Below are 15587 nucleotides of genomic sequence, written 5' to 3'. Positions count from 1 at the left end.
TCTGGGAGATGAATCTCAAGTCTTCTTGACTTTTGTGGTTCTTGTACTTTATGCAAAAAGGAGAATATTCAAGTCAAGCTGCAGCTCAGGTTATTGCATTATTTGGATCTAAATGTCCCCTGCAGTTAAAGTTTAAGTAGTAATTCTTCACTTTCTGTTATAAATCTGTGTTAATGCATTGTTCTATTGTCACAAGCAATAGCTGTATTTCAGGTTCAGAGCTGTCTACTTTTCAGTGCAATACTTTTTTTTTTTGGTCCTTTCTGTTTGCATATTGGTTTGCTAAACAGATAATGGTTACTTTGGGACTCTCAGTAACAACGTTTCTGACATATTTGAAGATAATGTATAAACTAATATTTTGGCTGCTAAAGATGATCAGCACTCTAAGTTAATTCCATATGTTTCTTCCCATTTCTGGTTGCAAGCAAAAAAAGACAGCATAAATATTAATAAAACCAAAAAGAATATAGGTGATTTCTCCCGTTTAAAGTTTTTTTCACCATATTGGTATCAGTAGGGCTATGACAATTTGAACAGCTGAGGATATGGGTCTCTAAAGCAATCTTGTGTCCTTGTTAAACAAAAAAAAAAGTGTATGCCTAGACCTAAGACCCTCACTGATCTGGTTCCTTGTAGTGGCACTTGTAAAAGTGGTCACAGGCAGACAATACGCTAGAGTTAGTTAATTTATTGTTGATCTCTGTCTGGTTCTCTACTCTCAGAAATATACTTGTCCTCATTAATCAACTGGGTGATTATTTTAAAAGTAACAGAAGTAAATATTTGCTTACAGACAACATGAGAACCTAAACCATACTACAGGGAAGTAATCCTTGCCCAACATGAAATGTTGCTCTTTGGTATGAGACTAAGGCAGCAGTTGTACAAAATGTGTGCAGACTAAGAGTCAAAGTGTGGCAAGAACATTCTTCCAATGTCACAAGGAAGGAAAATAATAATATATTGTTGTTTCCACAGCCTCCTGTGTTGTACGAGATGCTACTGGGAACATCAATGATACAGTTGTACCTGGAATGAGCTGCAATGGATCATCTGCCTGCAGCCTAGGCTATGATTTTTCCAGATGTGCAAGTCAGCCGTGTGATTATGGGCTGATGAATAATTTTCAGGTTTTAATTAGATAATACGTATAATCATAAGCAATATATAAATACATAAGTACAAACATCCAAAACCATTAGTTGCTGACCATTAACTGCAACAGGACATCTGCTTTTATCTAAAAAAGTAAAAGACAATAGGAATAATCAAAGGGAAAAGTCCCTTCATTCCACATTACCTTCATATTGCCCATCACTAGCCTTCCCAGCACTCTGGTAAAGTCTTTGCCTCCTATTTCTGCAAGTACCATGCGGCAGTCTGTGTTGCATCTTCAAACTCAAAATCTAGACTTAACAGAGACCTCAGGAAGTCCTGTTAGATGAGCAACTCATCTCACTGCTCTTTACACACGGATGTGATTCTACCTCAGGGGTGCTGTGGTCACTGTTAAAGGTTTGTGCCACAGTGCAAAAAAAAAGAGTTCTGACTTCTTAAAAAAAAAAAAAAAAAAAAAATAGTCTAGTGAAAAATCAAGTGAGAAGTAATGGAGTCTTTCTCCTGGGCCAGAGACACACTGCCATTTTTATTCTTCAAAATAAAGCTGAGGCAAGGCATCAAAAAGCAGTTCTGCAGCCTGACAGCCAGAGCTCCCAGATGTCTGTTCAGCCCCTGTGCTTCACAGCCTGTGAGAGGAGCTCACCACCCACCTGCACTTGCTTTTCAACTAGCCATTTGTAGCTTTTAAAGTCACTTGCTTTTTTCCCAGCTGGCTCTGCTAAATGACAGGGCTGGGTAACCACCTTAAAAGGGATATGCTGTCCCTGGCACAGACTGCTTCTTCCCTTCCTGATCATTTGCCATCCTCACTCCCACCTCAGTTCAACTGCCCAGACTCAGGACAACCCTTCAAACCAGTGACCTCCCTACAGCCATAGACAGTTTCACTTCTGGCATTTATCTTTGCCAGGCTGAAGTCAGAAAAAAGTATGTCTTCATCTGACAAATCTCCAGGATTAACTGGTTTCTTTCCTGGACTACTTCCTACACACCAAAAAGCATCTGGCCACCACATTTGTTCACTTCTTCACTTTTTAGCTTCCTTGTCTGGTGCTTCTCAACAATGCTTCTGCTTCAGTGGTCACAGAGGCTGGTGCAGCCTCTCTGGGAGGGCTGAGGGAGGCTTGACAGTGACCATCATTACCGTTCACAGCACTGCTGTTATGAAAGCACAATCAGGCATTTTATCTCTTTTTTTTTTTTTAGCTGTATCAAACAATAAAAGAAAAAAAGAAAAAGAAAAACAAACAAACCAACCAACCAAAGAAAGTGTCTCCAACCACATTTTGTAGTTTGGTGCTTTTTCCTGCCATTTCCATTTTTCATTCTTGTTACAAGCTGACTATTTACCCATCAAGTAGAGGCTGTTACTTATAGCAATCAGTTAGTAAAGGAGGTGAGAAAATCTCACCGAGTACTTGTTGCTTTTTTACTAAAACAGGAATAATAGTATTTCCCTACTTCACAGTTGGTGTGTAGTGTATTGAATTTACAACCGTGAAAAGCAAAGACATGTAAAACCAGAGTACTTAAATGGGTCCATGATGAAAAAGTATATCCAAAATGCAAGCCTGACTAGTCTTTTTTACTTCTTTTTTTTTTTTTCCTAAAGGTGATGAGCATGGTGTCTGGCTTTGGTCCTCTCATCACAGCTGGCATATTTTCTGCTACTCTGTCATCAGCTCTAGCATCTCTTGTCAGCGCACCCAAAGTTTTCCAGGTAAAATGAAACTGTTTTCCTTCAGAGACATAAAATTTAGTTGAACTCTACGTGCCGAATGTGATATATATTTAAGCAACACTGACAGATGTGGGAGGAAGAGGTAGGGAAAACAGTATGTAGAATGCTTTTCAACAGAAATAGGCAGGTCCTTCACCCTCATACAAGGGTGATAATGTTCCTTTGGTCAGAGTTCAGTTTTGCTGCAGGAGCGGGGGATACATGTGTGCTTGCTATAGATAGCTTCAAGGCTCCTTTTCAGGACCACTTCTATCTTACAGAAAGCCATCCTGTAAGCACAGGAGTGCCAGGAATAGGCAGGAGCTCTCAGGACCACACCATTCAGGTTCTGGCAGGTGTGCTCAAACGGGCTGTCCAGAAGCAATCCGGGCAGCAGCAGTATGAACAGAATGGGAACAGAGGGCATGAGACAGAAAGATAACCTGTGCGATTTACACCAATCCACTGATTTGTGCTTCAGTTTCCTCCAGTTCAGACTCTATTTGGCTATTAAGTTAATCTTCAGTATTAAGTGCCTGTGATTCTGTTTTACTGCTATATAATAATATAGTAGGATATTGGCTTAGCACCTTATGTAGCTGTACTTGAAGTACTAAGATAGATACAATTTTTGTTTAGCAAAAGCCTAGCAAGCTGTCATTCACAGACAGTGAAATTCTGATGCAAGACAGCACTGCTTAACAGAATTAAATTCTGATTTGTCTACCAGGCTCTTTGCAAGGACAACGTCTACAAAGGGCTCCACTTCTTTGCCAAAGGATATGGAAAAAACAATGAGCCCATCAGGGGATATGTTCTCACTTTCGTGATTGCTATGGCATTCATTTTGATTGGTTTGTATATCATTACACAACTGCGATAATCTCATGTTCTGAAATTATATAAACTGGTATTTTAACACAATGATTAGCTATGGTTAGAAAAATTTCCAGTCAGGTAAGGTCTGGCATAAACCCAAGCACACTTAAAACCCTGGTAGCAACTCCATTATTAAAGAAGGCAAAAAGAAACCAGCAGGGACTCTAGTAACATCTCAATGCCACCACAGCCTCATTTTCAAAGATGTGGAGTGGGTGCAATTCCTGTTCACTCTGCTGGAAAAGGGCAGAGCTTAGAACTATATCAAATAAAGCAAAGTCACCAACTTTGAAAATGGTTTTCCAGTTTATATTGCACATAGCTCTGAGGTAATTCTGAGATAATTGAGAAGCCTTCCCCAAGGTCAGGTCCAAAGCAAATCCTAGTTTGCCAGCACTGGTGATAGAAAATCCCGGCTACCATATTTAAGCTACCATATTTAGTTTTTCCAAGATTTGAAATTCAAACTATGTGATACTAAGTAAATAGGAAGTTTAGTAGAGAGAATTCAGACTGCCATTTAAAAAGCAAAACAATTTTAAGTCTTTTGTGAAATGCATCTGTCCTCTCAATTATGTATTTAAAATTCTGAAATTTACACCAGATCTACATCAAGAGCCAGTCTGTGGAATCAGAGTATCAAGCGTAACCTTGCATAGCACATAATGTTATTAATAGAAGCAGCAGCAGCCACTACTTAATGTGAATGAAGGTAAATCAAGGTGGCCTTAAATTAGTACCACAGGAAAATACCCAAGCTCTCCCTAGATGACAAATTCAGGCAGTGTCCAGATTTAATGCGTCATCAGGAAAAAGCTATCCAACAATCTAGGAAACTGATGCGTGCGTCTGACTTTTTTGTGTGTGTGTCTTGCAGCTGAACTGAATACCATCGCTCCCATCATCTCCAATTTCTTCCTGGCTTCATATGCTTTGATTAATTTCTCCTGCTTTCATGCCTCATACGCAAAATCTCCAGGTGAGTCCGCATTCACCAGTGATTTAAATGTGGGCTGAATAGTCTGATCTCTGCAAGTTTTTGACTCTATGTCAGAGACCTGGAAAACTACAGAGACTGCAGTACCTGTAAAATACCTAAGCTTTGTGATCTGAGGGTTTAGTGCTCTCATTGAATATGATGACATTTTATTTATTTCCAAAAGGAAAAAATAACAGCTCTAGTCCTTACATTTCCTGCAGTTGTACCGGATGAAAAAGACTCTGGTGGATCTCACTGGAGCAGAAAAGCTCCTCCTCAGGGTGTTCTTTTCCCCCTCATTATCACACAACATGGGTGGATAAGAACCTATGCCAACTCTAGCCACATAAAATAAGCAAGGTATAGTGGGGAGCCACTATGTCCTTCTCCTCCAAATCTAGTGACATTTACAGGAAAGTTCGTAAGAACAGTAATTGCACTAGAAGTGATACTGTCTGGAAGGGAACATGTAGAACAAGAACAGGTCCACCAAACAGCATCAGCCCAGCTCTGCAGTGGCAGATAGTGGCAGAACTGGAAGGTGAAGCACAGTGAGCTCCTGTCCAGGGGTAACTTGCGAGCCCCTCTCTACAATTGTACAGCAGAGGAACATACTGGCTTTCAGGCTTGTGCATCGCCACAGCAGAATAAATCTCATCATCTTCATGACTGAAGGGGTGACACCTTAAGGACTAAAGTCGATCAGCTGAGCAACACTGTTTCTGGCATACAGGAAAGACAATTTCCTGCCGCTGTGAATCAATTATTCAATTCAAGGAGCAAGGAATAAATTTTTTGATTTCCAGTGTGAAGAAACTGCATTAGTGACATAAATGCCTACATCAACTTCCTTCATATAGATCTGCACGGTGCCATTTGTTCAGAGGGCAGAAACGATGAGCACTTCTGCTAATTACCTGCACAGCTGAACAAATGCAGATCTGCTCTACACACCCTTGGAGCTGAGTAAAAATTACCTCTGTAGACTTCATGTGCGTGCATCTGACTCTACTTTGCCACTACTTAACATTTCAGACAAAACTGCAGCCATTTTTCTTTTCTAGTTTCCTCCAGTTAATTTCTGACAATTCACAGTGATAGATTATAATAATTGCAAGGCTGCAGGACAGAAAATTTCTTCACAGCAGGACCTTCCCATTCCTTCATTACAAAGATGATCCAAGATAGGGTTGCTCAGCCTTTTGTATCTTCCGTGTTATTTTCCCCTCCAAAGAGTGTGCTCTGTAGAACACCTGGCAGAGACCTGCAAACCATGGAAGCTCACTGTTTGCCTCATCATTTTAATTGCTAGCAGGGGATGAATTCAGTACTGCAGCTGAAGAGCAGCAGGAAGAGTATCTTTTTAAAGTCAATTGCAAATGATTTTATTTTTCTGCAGTGAGGCCAGGCTATTTCCAAGTTTAAGACAGGTGCACTTACAGTATTGGATAAATTCTCTTCTCAGCAAGTCTTTAGCTACCATTAATAAGTTCTATGTACATGCATCACAAGGACATGGTAGTCAATTACCTGGAGTTACAGGAAAATCTATTTTCAGATCTGACCTAGCGAGCTTTAATTCAGCAAAAATACATATAAAAAGAATGGCTACTCAAAGACAGGCTGGACAAAACAGTAGGAAAGGGTTTGTAGTAAAAGATTTGTAAGACCCAGTACCCTATATACATAGAAATCTACATCAGCCAACACCTGAAAGTATCTGTTGGTACTCATGATGCCCCACATCACATATCACTCCCACCCCTTCTGACAGAGCCTGAAACAAATTGCACACACGTTTGTGTGCACAAAATCAGTGGATCACCATTTGATCAATGTATTTTATGCTCTTCCAATTTCCTCAATTTCTCTTTAAACAGGTTGGAGACCTGCATTCAGATATTATAACATGTGGGTGTCACTTTTTGGAGCCCTGTTGTGCTGTGGTGTCATGTTCGTCATCAACTGGTGGGCAGCTCTCATCACTTATGCCATTGAGCTCTTTCTGTATATTTATGTAACATATAAGAAACCAGGTAAGACCAGAAAACATTATTATTTTGTGTATATGTTATGCAGCCAGACTGGATTTTACATGAATTAATTCTCCTTACAGAATTAGACATTAATTTTTCCCCAATATCTTTCTTTAGAATGAAGTCTAGATCATCCTATTAAATTCCACTTTATATAATACAGATTAAGAGGATAGCCTAGTGAACTTTTGCCTGTTTAACAAATATGGTTCAGGGTTTTGTGTAACCATTCCAGCACACCAGTTAATTTCTACCACATCTCTACTACATTTGGGCTTTTACTTGAGGATCACTCATCATTTTTTTCCATTCACACACAGAAACCTTACTGGAATTTTGCTGTGCTCTTAGCTGACTCATCTGAGGTTCTCACTCAAAATGTAACCCTGCTGCCCATTATACAACAAAAATGCAAGCTGAATTACTCATGAACTGATTGTCCACCAGCACCTCCCTACAATTCCTCAGTAAATCAAGAAAGATGGGCACACTCTACTGCTGGAAAAAACTGCTTAGTAGTTTAACAAATCACAGGAGCTGTCCTCAGAAATCTGTGCACTAATACAATACAGCACCAGTACGAGACTAAACAGGCTGGTTATTCATATCCAGGACACAACTAACCCAGGCCCAGATTTCAGTGCTAACTGAAAGAATTATTTCTGCAGTAGAGAAAAAAAAAAACAAACACCAAACCAAAACCAAACAACAACAAACAACCAACGCACCAAATAAGAGGCGAGTTTCCCAGCACAAGATGTGCTTTCCTTGCAGCTAGCTTGGGATATCAACACCTGGTCTGAGCCTGTTTATGTATATATTGCTGCACTGTTGTGTGTCCTCCCTATTTGTGCTCTCATACCCACCTGAGATGGTCTGTGGTTCTCTTCCTGTGTAGGAGAATGCACTTGTCACAAGACAGCTGTCAAAAGGATTTGAAGATTTCTACCCTTTCCTAGTATATTGCCAGTATCTTTGCTGCAAAGTAGCAGCTTAAAGCTTGGTTAAATTCACTGAAGACACTGTACAAAAGCTATTTATCTCCTGCTCTCTAAGAGAGTGACTTTTATTCAGCACTTATTTAACAGCAACTGAAGGGTTCAGAAAAGACTAATATTCCTTAGAAATAAAGACCTCTACACAAAACTCCACTTAGCTGCACTAATTATTAGCTTTGTATCTTGGTGTAACAGGACTTGACCTGCACTCATGTAGATCTCAAAGTGTGGAAGCTGTTTCTTATCTGTCTCCATCCACCAAACAGCTGCACAATAACAAGAAAATATGTATATGCCAAAATTGGGTTTGGAAAACAATTTTTGACCTATATAGTAGAACACAGCTAACTGGATCTTGCAATGTTCCTTCCTAATAGTTTAATTTTAATTTCCTGAAATTCCACACCAACTACGTAACTCAAGGCTGTCCATTTTATACATGGGGGGAGGATACAAAGTCAACAGAACAGAGAAGAAAACAGTTTTTAAGCAGAGGAAAAACATTCCCTACTGTTTTTACATAAAGAACGAGACAAATTATTTACATGTTTGATTTTGCATCACACAAGCAAAACCTATTCTTATGAAGCACAAAGAATGATAGCTCTATATCTATGAAGCATGAACTTGTAGATAACATGATTGCTGACTTTTGCAACAGAACACAGCAAAAAGCCTATGGTTTAATATGTATTATTTATTTTTATTATATGCAGAAGTAAACTGGGGCTCTTCTACACAGGCCCTATACTATATTAATGCCTTAGACAGTGCTCTGGCATTAACTACAGTGGAAGACCACGTGAAAAACTTCAGGTAAGATTTCCAGTGAATGGTAGAATGGCTTATTCTGGATAATACATCACCCAATTAAATACAACCTCTTTTTTCCTCCTAACAGACCCCAGTGCATAGCGTTAACAGGAGCTCCTATGATCAGGCCGGCTCTGCTAGACATCACACATACTTTTACAAAGAACAACGGGCTGTGCATCTGCTGTGAAGTATACACGGTAAGGTCAGCTCATAGAAATCTGAAAATTCAGCACACCAGAGGGTGCTGAAAATCTCCATTACACATTCCACTCTCAGCCGGCACACAGCGTTCCCATTGGTGCTGACGGGTGTCTGCGCAGACCATGAAAGAGATTCGCACTGAGAATGAATTTTGTCATAAGTCTTGACGAGAAAGCTATCGGCTGATACAGAGCCTGCTGACAAATGCTTCATTGAGATGCATTTCAGAGTTCATAGTAGACGGACCAAAAATTGGTTTGAAAAAAAGAAACTATTACAAGGAAAGATTTTATTATTTTTTTTAAACAGACACAGCAAGGCTTAAAAAAAAAACCCAAACCAAAAAAAACCCAAGCAAACAAACAAGAAAACTGGAAGATTATACTGCAAGAGTCAAATTATTCAGGCTTTGTCACTGATTTGCAGTGTTGGGGTTTGGCAAGTAATTCAGCTCTTTTTGCAGTGGTTTCTCCAAAACTGTAACAATGCTAATTCTGAGGATAAACATGCTCTTCTGAGATCTAAAGAGTATATTTCTAGTTATAAATACACAGAAAATGATGTATCTTAAAGGATAAAGATCTAGTCTCTCATTAGGACAGAACAAAAATAGATGGGTTTGTAGTGTAGAGGAGAAAATGTATTTTATATATTACAATGACCTTTTAATTCTGAGAGGAAAACAACCCTGCTCACGACACCAAATGGGGCTACAGAATCTAGCTAACAGAGTCCGTCCAGGCAAGATAATGTATTCCTTTACAGGAGTGTAGGAATAAACCATTTGATACTGCCACACCGCAGAAAGGGAGTGCAGATCTGCGTGGGATTCTTCTCAAACCAAAGGAAACTATAAAGAGTGAATGGCCCTAAGTCTTCTTTACTGCAATTACTGTTAGCTTTCCCACTGCATTTAGTAAGCATAGAATCAATCCCAACAAGATCCTGAGACTATGCATCTTCCTCAAGTCGAGTTTCAGGAAGTTTTCTGAATTCTTAGACACGTTTCTCTAATATATATTTTCTATGGAGAACTGAGATTTCATTCCTGTCTACACAAAAATCTAAGTCTATTTTGCTAGTGTAAGCATTTTCACTTTTTTTTTTTTTTTTTTTAAATATTATTATTTCTTCAGCACTTAAGCTAAATCTAATTTGGTTGGTAATAAAAGTGTGACACAATGAACCTTTGTGATCTGCAAAATGGCAGTAAAAAGTGGATGATAAAATTCCTAGGGACCATGTCAAAGAGCAGCCTACAATATATATCATAACAAATACTGCAAGATTATTTAGCCATAAATGTAACACCCAGGATATTTTGCCTTAAAAGCTTTCATGCTGCTAGCTATGCATAAAGTTTTGAGACACCATGCCAGATAGAACATCTTCCATTCCTTTTTCCCAAAGTGCAGCAAGAAATAGTTCAGAGATAGGTAAAATAAATATGGTGACCGAGCATAAAGATGATTTTAAAGTTATTTGTCTCTGAGGTTGTGGCTGTACGTTGGCTTGAACAGTCTGAGTTTCTAGTAAAAAGGGCTATTCTGCTTTTATTCCCTGCCTTCATATAAAATATTTTTGCAAGGTTAGTCTTCAGTCTGCAGATTCACTGGACTCCTTGTACAACTGCACAAACATTAACACTGATACAATGGAGGAGTAGGGAAGGACACAGATAGGCTATTATCTGGTAGAAGGGTGGGACTCTCCCCTTGGCCAGCAGAAGCCAGTATGTTTCTGCTCGGTTCAAGCCAGCCGTAAAAACTATCTTCAGGTACTCTCCTTTGAGAGACTGAAATGAAGGATAAGACTTTTTTCTCCTCCCCTTATCCACAAGGGAACTTCAACCTTATTGTTCAATTTATTCCCAGTTCTTCACACTACTCTTCCAACAGCCAGGATCAAATTCTTCTTAAGTTAAACCCATTAAATCCAAACAAACTCCAGTAAATTTACTACCACTCAAGAATGTAGCATGATCTCATTAAAGGAAGATCACATGGACTCTCCCATCCTTCCCCTTGTACTTCCCACATAGCCATAAGGACTTCAGAAACATTCATGAGGGACACACCTGAGCAAGCATCGACCCAGCCTACTTTATTTATACATATAATACTAATGAAAAATACACAGATAAGAACATGAAATCTTCCAGGTAATTTCACACAGTTTCTTTCTCAATGCTGCTTTATGCTTTTTAGATGGAACGAGCTGGAAAGTTTATTTTGCCTCCTTTTCTAGCAGTCAATGCCAATTCACTGAAAGTAAATCTACTGCAGTTATTTCTACAGCTATATAAATGTACAGTACAGCCCATTTTCTTCCAGGAAGGCAAAAAAAAAAAAAAAGTTTCAGTGAGACTGAAAAGTTTTATAAGGACATTGTGGGTTTACATTCAAAATTACCTTTTAGAAATTGATTTTTCATTAAGTCATCCTTCCCATACATTTCATTTTGGAGAGAATTTCTTTCAGTTTAAATTTAACACTGTTCTTAAATGGGAAATAAATTTTGAGCTTACAGTGTTTGCTATGGTGAAAAAAAAAAAAAAGAATATACATCTCCCTCAGCTCTATTTTAACCAGTTTCCCAGCTTAGCAGAAGAAACTACCATATACTAACTAACTTTAAAGGCAAAGGGTTTAAATATGACTTATGAAATACAATCTCCTGAGCATGAGTTTACCAAGCCTTCCTAGTTTTATATTACAGGAAACTTTTACCAATTTCTCTAGTTACCTGTTCCGTTGGAACCCAAATTGCAACTTGCCAGCATTCTCAAAAATATTAGAAATTTCAAAAAGCACAAAGGAATGACTTCTGCAGCAAACTGAAGTTCAAAACTATCAGTTTATAACAAACCAAACTGGTACCACTTCTCAAGTTAGGCAAACAGAAATACTCACTGGATTCCAAGTGCTTCCAAGCCAGCTCTATCCTTTTGGCACATCTAACTACTGCTTCTGTCTCTGATGGTGGCAGACACACTCCCATAGTTTACAGTTCTGCTCTTCTATTCTCCCTTGGAAAGTGAAGACTGCCTGCCCAGCCCAGTAACACTGAAACTGGTATTTAAGACTCTTGAGTGTCCCTCTCAGAGTTTCATCTTCACTGCAGATCTGGACTACTGATTCTGCTTCCTAAAGACAACATGAACGGGAATAAACAAAGCCCAGCAAACCTTAAACTGAAACTTAAGAGCACAGATTTTTTTAGATCAACTAAATTCCAGATACACGCTTCCCAAGCTTCTCTCAACCTTTATAAAGGCCGTGCTTGCAGACTTCCCTGGGCCTAATCTTTTGGGGACCCACTGCCAGCCCATTCTCTGCTGTCAAGTCAGTGTATCATGTCTGTGACTTGGATATGCACATGGATTTTGTTTCATTAAATTACCAAATGACCACTGGATGAACTGGTGACAAAGGATTTGCATCTTTAATTGCATGACAACAACCCTTTTCTTACTCTTAGAGCTTAAGCATTTATATTTAGATTTGCTGAGACCTGTTTACATAGTCAAGTCAGAGATGGACTTTATTCACTCTGAGATGCTTCATCATACCTTAGATATTTTTCTAAGATGTTACAATCCATAGTAGTCCTTCTTTCTGTCAGAATCACTATATTTAAGTAGCATTAACAGCCTCAGCCCTCTCGAACAGAATGTGAATTATGTTAGCAGCACAGTTCTTTTCAAAGGGCTGAATCTCTGTGGAACCTTTTTGGAAATGTATTTTTCTGACTCTTTATTCGCTCCCACAGCAGACTAGGTAACTCCTTCAAAATCACTGTGTGATGTATAATACAAAGCCTTCTTAATAGTATTTTATTGTATCATGCAGGGACCACGCAAGCTGTGTGTTAAGGAGATGAACAGTGGCATGGCAAAAAAGCAGGCCTGGCTCACAAAGAACAAAAGAAAAGCCTTTTATGCAGCAGTGGCAGCTGACAGCTTCAGAGATGGAGTCAAAAGTCTACTTCAAGTAAGCTTTTTGTTTACACAACACATAGAAGAGTGTTAGATCAAAGCATCCCTTTATGTAAAGCATTACTGTTTACTTGTTAAGAAGTCCTATGTTTATATGAATAATGTTATAAACAGAAAGGGCATTCTGGGGCTATGTGTATATTATATTACAGGTTATTTCATAAAGAGATCTAGTTCTGGGCTATGGAATTATGAGACAAGGCAGACTGATTCTCTCCTAAATGAACAAGACAATATTATAAAAAAAGAGAGGCATCTACAGGGCAACGTATGAATGTCTATGCAGCCAACACTTGATACACTTCAAATCAGTTCTATTGTTTGGTATTATGCAGCATATTCAATATATAAGAATATCTTTGCATCCATTGAAAACTAAAAATGTGTAATATACGTTTTCTGCAGAGAGGAGGACATCTAAGTAAAAGAGTCTGCAATATTTTGCTATTACTCTAATACAGCAGATCATTTCCAACAGTCCATTTAAAATGGCCTTAATGAAGGCACCGAGGCACTGCTTTCATATTTCCCATCTCCCTCTCTCTCTCACATATATGAATATTTAAACATACAGGTACCGAGGCAAAACATAGAGAAAATTCCCATCCTTTGCACAAAATACACCGCTGAAAAGACATCAGTGCAAACTGAGACAGTAGGGAATCAACTAAAATATTCTGGGTAACAATCACCCACTGATAGCCTACCAGGGCTCTTTGTACACTTGCTGAATGGACAGCAGAATTGAGCAAGATGAAATATTACTAATAAAGATCCCTTTGTTCTATCAAAGCCTCACAAGGACACTTCATCTTGGGTTTATGCATCGTCTCAGTAGGAGATCCTTCTGATGTTTGAGAACTGTTAGAGTCTGCTGATCTCTTCCTTTCCATTAGTACTTAGACACTACTGCCAATGTCAACTACTGGACCACAAATAATTCCCTTCCAGCAAACAGAAGGATAACCATATCATCATTATTGTAACCTAAAGACATCTTCATTGCTTTGCCAACCAATTATTCATTTCAGTGTAAATAGTGCAGATGTTATCACTGCTACTCAAAAAACCCCACCGAGGTTCCAACAGTTTTTATCTATTTTCTTTTTGCTAGTTGTAAAAATTGGCAAGTGTAACAGCTCAGCAAGCTGGTGTATTTGTGGGCCTCCTCTTGAAGGTTCCCAATACACTGAGTATCTAGATTTTTATAAAAATTAGGTTAGCTGAATCTGACAACACTTACTTGTTCAGGTTATAGCAACCAGGCCCAGTTTTGGTGGCAACCTAGTATTTTGACAAACCATTTGTTCTTCCTGTTTATAAACTGTAATTTTATCTATAAAGCATAATTTTGGATAATCTTTTGGAAAGAATACAGCAAACAGAACAGCAACAGTTTCTAAGTTTAGGGCAAAATAAAACCCTGTTCTTAAGAAAATATGTCTTCTCTGAATATCTGAGGTGTTTTAAGAGACTTCAGACCCAGTTAACCTATTGGGTACTCCAAATCTGATAAAAGCTTTTTGCTATTATGTTAGAGTGAGCATACAAACAGTGCTTGAACTCTCTCTTGATTCCAAGTTATTGAACCATTTTAATGAGAGCATGTCAGAAGAAATGCAAATGAATGCTAATTTAGCAAACCTACATTTCTGTCATCTAAAATCCTTTATAGTTGGAATGATTTAGGGCTAATCTTTCTGCTTTCTGCATGGGTATGAGCATGAAGGACATTCATGAAATGCAATCTAGTTGTAAGTGTCTCCAGAACATTACTTCAGTTATCTTTTGCCATTACTTTTCATTTACTGTAAAAGCATGTGTGCGTACCTTCTCAAGCAGTGTTTTAATATTGTTAGGCTTCAGGCTTGGGAAGAATGAAACCAAATACCTTGGTGATTGGATTTAAGAAGGACTGGAGAAATGCTGCTGCCACGCAAGTTGAAAACTATGTGGGTGTTATACAGTAAGTCACAGATCAGTACCTCCTTTTTTTTACTCCTCTTAGACTAGCATTTCCATACAGAATTTGACATGTAGAACCAATGTAAGAAAATACCTACAATCTGGGTTGACACATGCTAGCTCTGTAATAGAAGTTTCTGCCCATTAAAAAAGGCTCCTTGGCTTCACACACCTAGCAAGACCTGCTTAGCAGACACCTGGCACTGTCAGAGCTGATGTGGATTGACAATGCTACATAAAAAAGCTGCACTGCTGTCAGCAGTGCTTTTCCAGAACTATATTTTTCCATTTTTAGTGGCCAGCAGCTCAAAGAAAAACAACCCTAATGTACATACTTAGAGAATAAGAGAACATCATGGAATTCTTTTAAGCCTAGGAGACAGAGGAAGAGCCTTGCTTCAAATCTCATGTGTGCCTAATGCTCAGCAGCTCTGTGGGTTGGGATTTAGCTAGGAAACAGTCATTTAGAAACAGGCTTCTCCTAGATTCTTTCTCAAACTTCACCTGTAAAGCTGAAGTGAGTTAAAGAACAATAAAAACCACCTCAGCTTTGTTATTTCCTCAGAGAAGGCAGAAAAAAAATTACCCAATAGCAACTTAGTTCCTCAGAAGTGTTTTCAGAAAGACCCATTTCAGGAACAGCCTATCTGTTCCAATGCCCAATGATACCCCCCCCCCTTTTTTTTTTTAATGAGGGAAGAAAGTTGATAGTACTTTACTTAATCTTGGGCAATTTCTTCTGCAATTTTACCTAGAGCAGCCTAGTACATGGTAGTAACACCTCCCTGTGAGCACTGACACTTTTACTGATCAGCTCAAAGTAGCTTTCCTCGTTGACAGGCATGATGTGGATACTTTTTTTTTTTTTTTTTTT

At 38.7% G+C, this 15587-nt stretch overlaps 1 protein-coding gene and 1 long non-coding RNA gene across 3 annotated transcripts in view; one reads left to right on the top strand and one right to left on the bottom strand.

Annotated features, from left to right (window-relative positions):
- The window catches only part of SLC12A1 (solute carrier family 12 member 1), a 47399-nt gene that overhangs the window by 17922 nt on the left and 13890 nt on the right, over positions 1-15587 (top strand). For both annotated transcript variants that reach the window (XM_026856264.1, XM_026856265.1), the window contains exons 10-18: positions 982-1133; positions 2735-2842; positions 3573-3696; positions 4599-4700; positions 6581-6736; positions 8451-8550; positions 8636-8747; positions 12603-12743; positions 14608-14714. In XM_026856264.1, coding sequence (XP_026712065.1) covers positions 982-1133; positions 2735-2842; positions 3573-3696; positions 4599-4700; positions 6581-6736; positions 8451-8550; positions 8636-8747; positions 12603-12743; positions 14608-14714 — 1102 coding nt within the window. The remainder of the gene's footprint in view (positions 1-981; positions 1134-2734; positions 2843-3572; positions 3697-4598; positions 4701-6580; positions 6737-8450; positions 8551-8635; positions 8748-12602; positions 12744-14607; positions 14715-15587) is intronic.
- LOC113484103 overlaps positions 1-15587 on the bottom strand; it is a 29111-nt gene that overhangs the window by 3358 nt on the left and 10166 nt on the right. The window lies entirely within an intron of this gene.

The sequence above is a fragment of the Athene cunicularia genome (assembly GCF_003259725.1).
Source record: "Athene cunicularia isolate RWA chromosome 10 unlocalized genomic scaffold, athCun1 chr10_part1, whole genome shotgun sequence".
In the NCBI taxonomy this organism is placed as follows: Eukaryota; Metazoa; Chordata; class Aves; order Strigiformes; family Strigidae; genus Athene; species Athene cunicularia.
This window is presented reverse-complemented; position numbering and strand designations above follow the sequence as displayed.